The sequence below is a fragment of the Chaetura pelagica genome, unplaced genomic scaffold, assembly GCF_000747805.2.
Source record: "Chaetura pelagica isolate M959 unplaced genomic scaffold, ChaPel_1.0 scaffold11, whole genome shotgun sequence".
Classification (NCBI taxonomy): domain Eukaryota; kingdom Metazoa; phylum Chordata; class Aves; order Apodiformes; family Apodidae; genus Chaetura; species Chaetura pelagica.
In genome coordinates, this window is record NW_009952694.1 from 878,347 (window position 1) to 886,115 (window position 7,769).

The 7,769-nt window shown below is 35.9% G+C and overlaps 1 protein-coding gene across 1 annotated transcript in view; it reads left to right on the forward strand.

The window, feature by feature from the left end:
• Positions 1-820: 820 nt before the first annotated feature.
• Positions 821-7,769, forward strand: part of ARHGAP5 (Rho GTPase activating protein 5) — a 38,207-nt gene continuing 31,258 nt past the window's right edge. Inside the window, exon 1 of the mRNA XM_009993851.1 lies at positions 821-4,598. Within this exon, the coding sequence (XP_009992153.1) occupies positions 876-4,598 (3,723 nt within the window). The 5' untranslated portion in view covers positions 821-875. The remainder of the gene's footprint in view (positions 4,599-7,769) is intronic.

Consider the following 7,769-nt stretch of genomic DNA (forward strand, 5'->3'; position numbering starts at 1 on the left):
ATCGTAGTATTAAAATATCAGACATAAGTCTTACTTTTTCTGTATCTAGTATCTCCATGACAATATTTGTAATTTTCAGGTAGAATTCAGGTTAGAAACTTCTCCTTAAAAGCAGTTGATTGTTAGTACATGCATAAAGTAGTTTACTTCCATGGATAGGTAGTGGCTGAACCACATTGTCAACTTCCTGGTTTTACAGGTTCTTATTTTGAAAGTTTGTTTATTGAAAACTAAAACAAATTCTACAATTGCACACAAAAGTGGTGTTATTCATGCAGATAACAATGCTATCTGATGGAAGTATGTGTGTGAATAGTAATATGTGTGTATGAATTTCGTGTTGGGTTCAGAGTTTTTGTGTTGGAATTATCATAGTGGAAAATGCTATTACCATGTACCCATATGCTATGAAGGAAAACAGTAATTTGGGGTTTGGGTTTGGCTTGCTTAGAAGTATGCAGATCACCTATCAAAATAGGTGATAAGGCATTATTAAACTGTGCCTAAAACTTGTTTATTTTAAAATTTATAATACAAGTAGCATTACCATTAATGAAGATTAATTTAAGATCCCATATGAAGTAGTTGTACAATTTCAGGGTGAGCAAGCAAAAATGCTTTTTAAAATCCCTTTTCTCATGAGTATTAGAAAGAAATACCTGCACACTTAAGCTTTTTTCCCCTCTTTTTTTTGTTTAGGAAGATGATCCTCCTCATCCTGGTTATCTGAGGTTCTCTCAATGACAAGCTGAAGCAAGAAAAACTGAAAGCTATTTCTGGAACCCTGGATATACAACTTAAATTTGTAGGAACCTTTCCAGAATGAAAACCACATACAGTTACCTTGATAATTGCAAAAGGATGAGAGGAAAGTTATGATGGCAAAAAACAAAGAGCCACGTCCCCCATCTTATGCTGTTAGTGTTGTTGGACTGTCTGGAACTGAAAAAGATAAAGGTAATTGTGGAGTTGGAAAGTCGTGTTTGTGCAATAGATTCGTTCGTTCAAAAGCAGATGAATATTATCCCGAGCATACCTCTGTGCTTAGCACAATTGACTTTGGAGGAAGAGTTGTTAACAATGATCACTTTTTGTACTGGGGTGACGTAACACAGAGTGGTGAGGATGGAATTGAATGCAGAATTCATGTAATTGAACAAACTGAGTTCATTGATGATCAGACTTTCTTGCCTCATCGGAGTACGAATTTGCAACCTTATATAAAACGTGCAGCTGCCTCCAAACTGCAGTCAGCCGAAAAACTGATGTACATTTGCACAGATCAGCTAGGCCTGGAGCAAGACTTTGAGCAAAAACAAATGCCTGAGGGGAAATTAAACATAGATGGGTTTTTATTGTGCATTGATGTAAGCCAAGGATGCAATAGGAAGTTCGATGATCAACTTAAATTTGTGAATAATCTCTATATCCAGCTCTCAAAATCTAAAAAACCCATAATAATAGCAGCAACAAAATGTGATGAATGTGTTGATCATTATCTGCGAGAGGTTCAGGCCTTTGCTTCAAATAAGAAGAACCTTGTGGTTGTGGAAACATCAGCAAGATTCAATGTCAATGTTGAAACGTGTTTTACTGCACTGGTACAAATGATGGATAAAACTCGTGGTAAACCTAAAATAATCCCCTATCTGGATGCCTATAAGACTCAAAGACAGCTAGTTGTTACAGCAACAGATAAGTTTGAAAAACTTGTCCAAACTGTGAGAGACTATCATGCAACGTGGAAAACAGTGAGTAATAAACTGAAAAACCACCCTGATTATGAAGAGTACATAAATTTGGAAGGAACAAAAAAGGCGAAAAATACTTTTTCAAAACACATAGAGCAGCTTAAACAGGAACATATTAGAAAAAGAAAAGAAGAATACATTAATGCATTGCCAAGAGCTCTTAATACTCTTCTGTCAAATCTTGATGAGGTTGAACACTTGAGCTGGTCAGAAGCCTTGAAGTTAATGGAGAAAAGGCCTGACTTCCAGTCCTGTTTTGTAGTGCTTGAAAAAACACCATGGGATGAAACTGACCATATAGATAAAGTTAATGACAGAAGGATTCCGTTTGACTTGCTCACTACACTAGAAGCAGAAAAAGTTTATCAAAACCATGTACAGCATCTTATATCTGAAAAAAGGAGGGTTGAAATGAAGGAGAAATTCAAAAAAACTCTTGAGAAAATCCAGTTCATTTCGCCTGGGCAGCCATGGGAAGAAGTTATATGTTTTGTAGTGGAGGATGAAGCATTCAAATACATCACTGATGCGGATAGCAAAGAAGTATATGGTAGGCATCAGAGAGAGATCGTTGAAAAAGCCAAAGAGGAGTTTCAGGAAATGCTTTTTGAGCATTCAGAGCTGTTTTATGACCTGGATCTTAATGCAACACCAAGTTCAGATAAAATGAGTGAAATTCATGCAGTTCTGAGTGAAGAACCTAGATACAAAGCTTTACAAAAACTTGCACCTGATAGAGAATCTCTTCTGCTTAAACACATAGGATTTGTTTATCACCCAACTAAAGAAACTTGTCTCAGTGGCCAAAATTGCACTGACATTAAAGTAGAGCAGTTACTTGCCAACAGTCTTCTTCAACTGGACCATGGCCGCTCAAATTTATACCATGATAGTGCCAACATTGATAAAGTCAATCTTTTCATTTTGGGCAAAGATGGCCTTGCACAAGAATTGGCGAATGAAATTCGGACACAATCAACTGATGATGAATATGCATTAGATGGAAAAATATATGAACTGGATCTTAGGCCAGTTGATGCAAAATCCCCATACTTGTTGACTCAGTTGTGGACTTCAGCCTTCAAACCACATGGTTGTTTCTGTGTGTTTAACTCTATTGAATCACTGAATTTTATTGGGGAGTGCATTGCAAAAATAAGGACTGAAGCATCTCAGATCAGAAGAGATAAATATATGGCAAATCTTCCATTTACATTGATACTGGCTAACCAGAGGGACAGTGTTAGCAAGAATCTGCCTATTCTGAGGCATCAGGGACAGCAATTAGCCAACAAATTACAGTGTCCTTTTGTAGATGTGCCTGCTGGTACATATCCACGCAAATTTAATGAGACCCAAATAAAACAAGCTCTGAGGGGAGTACTAGAAGCAGTTAAACACAATTTTGATGTTGTAAGTCCAGTTCCCACCATTAAAGATCTATCAGAAGCTGACTTAAGAATCGTCATGTGTGCCATGTGTGGTGATCCGTTTAGTGTGGATCTTATTCTTTCACCCTTCCTTGATTCTCACTCCTGTAGTGCTGCTCAGGCTGGACAGAATAATTCTTTGATGCTTGATAAAATAATAGGTGAAAAGAGGCGTCGAATACAGATAACTACTTTATCATATCATTCTTCAATTGGTGTAAGGAAAGATGAACTTGTTCATGGATATATACTGGTCTATTCTGCAAAGCGGAAAGCGTCCATGGGAATGCTTCGGGCGTTCCTTTCTGAAGTTCAGGATACCATTCCTGTCCAGTTAGTGGCTGTTACTGATAGTCAGGCAGACTTCTTTGAGAATGAAGCAATCAAGGAACTCATGACTGAAGGAGAGCACATAGCAACAGAGATTACTGCTAAGTTTACAGCTTTATATTCTTTATCTCAATATCATCGTCAAACTGAAGTTTTCACATTGTTCTTCAGTGATGTATTGGAGAAGAAGAACATGATTGAAAGTTCTTATATGTCAGACAGCACAAGGGAAACAACGCATACAAGTGAAGATGTTTTTCCAAGGTCTCCCAGAGGAAGTTCCCTTGACTATAATTATCCAGATTCAGAGGATGATACTGAAGGACCACCACCTTACAGTCCAATTGGTGATGATGTAAGGTTACTCCCAGCACCTAGTGACCGTTCAAAGTACCGATTGGATTTGGAAGGAAATGAGTACCCTATTCACAGTACGCCACTCAATTGTCATGATCATGAACGCAACCATAAAGTGCCTCCTCCAATAAAACCGAAACCACTTGTTCCAAGAACAAATGTGAAAAAACTGGATCCTAATCTCCTGAAAACAATTGAGGCAGGTATTGGCAAAAACCTTAGGAAACAACCATCTCGAGTGCCTGTAGCACCATCAGAAGATATAGACCAATCTGACAACTATGCTGAACCTATTGACACTATTTTCAAACATAAAGGCTTTGCAGATGATATCTACGCGGTTCCAGATGATAGTCAGAATCGTATTATCAAAGTTCGAAACTCAATTGTTATAAATACCCAAGGCGAGGAAGAAAATGGGTTTTCTGATAGAATATCCAAAAGTCATGGGGAAAGAAGGCCTTCAAAATACAAATATAAGTCTAAGACACTGTTCAGCAAAGCAAAGTCATACTATAGGAGAACTCATTCAGATGCAAGTGATGATGAGGCTTTCACCACCTCTAAAACTAAAAGAAAAGGAAGACATCGTGGAAGTGAAGAAGACCCACTTCTTTCACCTGTTGAAACATGGAAGGGTGGCATAGATAACCCTGCTATTACATCAGATCAAGAACTGGATGATAAAAAAACGAAAAAGAAAACACACAAAGCAAAAGAGGATAAAAAGGTAAGTCAATTGATTTAAATTTTATTTACAACTTCTGGTGTGTTGTGAGAAGGAAAGAGTAAAAATATGCAAAAGTTGCACCCTATTTTGAACCGGCTGCTTTAAGATTTTGATGTAGCATTGTTTGATTTTTGTCCAAGTTTCTACTTAACTTGCTTGGAACTGGCAAACCTGAGGGAATGAAGTGGTTTGTCTAGTTAATCAGTTGTTCCATAAGTTTCAGTTCTTTTTGCCTCTGTGTCTACATGTGCAGTCTGCTTTCCATATGAGTAAGTGAAAGCAGAATTTGGTCCACAGATCCTTCTTTGTTAATAACAACTTTTTTTTTTTTTTCTTTAAGTGGGGGGGAAGCCAAAATCTGCTTTAGGAGTTCTTGAGTGGAACTGGTTCTTTCTGTTCTTGCAGTTCTAGCTGTTGGAATGAAGTTTAGGGCTGATGAATGAAAGGGCTGGTTTTCTTTTAAATCTAAGTTGTCTGCCTGGAATTCTAAAACCAAGGCTCGAAAAGGAAACTTTGTATAATGTTTTACTGACTACTGCATTTTCCTAGAGTGGGCAAGCAAGTAATCAAATTAAAAACTGTGCTACCTGTACAGTTCTATATTCAAACAAAATAAAGGGAACAACATGCCTTCCCAGTGTGGTTTTCTAAATAATAAGGTGACATTCTGCTTGAAAATTGTCTGTTTTATTTTGATCTTTATGTTTGATAGCTATATTTTTTTAGTTACTGTTTTAAAAGTTGTTATATAAACATAATGTTGTAGTGTAGGTACTGGATGTATTCTCTTTATAGTTTAGATTTTCATTTTAGGCTAGCAATCATTGTCTTGCATATAGTTTTTGTTAAAAATTAAATCAGGAGCATTCCTAGTCAGGTATTTTCTTTCTTGTCTCAAAATAAGTTGACCTTTTAAATTTTGTCTTTTGTAGCTTTTTAGAAACATCCCTCTTAGCTTAGATCTGACAGTATTTGAATAGCATTTAGAAATAAGTTTTGTTCAAGTTAAATTTAGCATAGTTAAATTTTACCAGTGGATTAAATTCTGAATTGCACTTCCTAGTATGCAGCTGTGATTTGAATTAAACATGTCTGAATTAAAAGACTCTAAATTTTTTAAAGCTTACTCAAAAGCATAGATAATGATGTATTGTGGGTATAAAATCAGATAGTTAAAAATAATTTGAAGTTATTCTTTTTTGGGAAACTTAAATGTTTTTTAAAAAAATTACATACTTTTGATTGAAGTAATATTGACACATAGAAATTTAAATGTAGTCATAATCCTCCTGCTGTCTCAGCTGTGTGGAGTCAACAGGAAGTTTTTGTGGGTTGCATATTTATGTTTAAACCTTGTAGACCTAGTGGGATATTATCTTTCTGATATTGTCTTAAAAAAATCTCTGATGTCTTGGCTTTGGCCAATTGAGAGGCAGCCTGAGTCAGGCTGTTTCAGGCTGTTCTAAATTTTTGTAGTGGTTAAGACTCTTGAAGAATACAAGTGCTGTTTCAAGGCTTTTTTAATGTACCCCTTGGTTTTGCTGTTGTTTTTTGCTCTTTTTTTAAAATTTGTATTTTATTTTACTTGGAAGTTGTGGTTCAGGGTTGATACTTTTAAATTAGATAAAATATTTAATAGAATCATGGAATGGTTTGAGTTGAAAAGGACCTTAAAGATGACCTGGTTGAACCTCCTTGCACGGGCAGGGACACCTTCCATTAGACCCCATTGCTCAAAGCCACATCCAGCCTGGCCTGGAACACTTCCAGGAGGTGGGTATCCACAGGTTCCCTAGGCAGCCTGGTCTAGTGTCTCACTACCCTCACACTGAAGAATGTCTTCCTAATATGTAACCTGAATCTACTCTCCTTCAGTTTAAAACCATTGCCCCTTGTTTTATCACTATGTGCTGTAGTAAAAAGTCCCTCCCCAACTATGTCTAATAGTAGTACAAATTATTGTAATGTTGGAGATAGCTAAAATGTTTGAAAGCATTTGAAATACCTAAGAATGCTGAGTGCTTAATGCTTTTCATAAGTAGTGACTTCTATGTGTGTTGACTTGCATAGTTCCAGTTTATATGATTAATTGTTCTAGTTTGAAATATACTACTTTGTTTATTTTAACTGTTTTTTTGAAAGAGAGATGTAGATTTTTTAGTTTTGGAACTTATTCACCATGTTTTCCTGTGTTGTTTTAGATGAACAGCTAGCAGTCTGTAATTACAAAATTTTAAAAAAATTATTCAAGTTACACTTTCCTTGTGAAGTGTTATTTAGTCTATGTGAGGGATGTTAGTGCACTACTATTTATGCTTACTTGCTGGCTTTGTTTTGTTGGTTTTTTTTAGAATTTTGACCACTTAAATGTGAAAGGGATAAATAAAACTTGTACTCTTTTCTGAGTATTTCTTAAAGCTCTTCCTGATAGCTTTTCTAAATTGTTTCGTTGTATATAAAGGAAACATAAGACACATGTGTGACTACTGCTGTAATTATAGTGATTTGGAAATACAGAAATGTTACAAACAAAATGAATTTACTTGGAAAATCTCAACCTTTGGAGTATGAGGTCGTAATTGTCTCTGTCAAAGATTACAGCCTGATTTTTTTTTCTTTAACTGATTTTTTTTTTTTAAATAAGTTTTGTAATCTGCTGTTTCCTTTTAAAGCGCAAATAGGATGCAACATTCTTGATATTCCTTTCATCTTTGTTAGTTTGAGGAGTTTGAGATGTGGTATTTTTGGGTGGGTTTCTCACATAGTATTGCAGAAAGCTCCTATCTACAGTAATTTGTGGGTTTTGCACTTTGGTTTTCAGTTACGCAAAGCAGGTTTCATCTAGAGACAGAATTTGCCTATGCAGATTTTTACATTTAGATTTTTTAAAAAATTATTTTGGAAGGTGTTGGCTTGTTTTCAGCTTTTTTTGGGTGTTGGGTTTTTCCCCCCCATTTAAATACAAGTTAAATACAATGAAAGTTTCTCAAAGTGATACTTACTTTTCTCTTGGAAGTTCTGGAAAATGTTTTGAAGGCAGGCCCAGATGAAGAAAGCATGTAAAGATAATGTGTTTTAATAAAGAGACATGGTCTTGCTGCAGGATGCTCATTCTTTCCTGATGCTTTCAGACCACAGTTTCCAACGAAGTCATGTAAAGGTATGGGCACT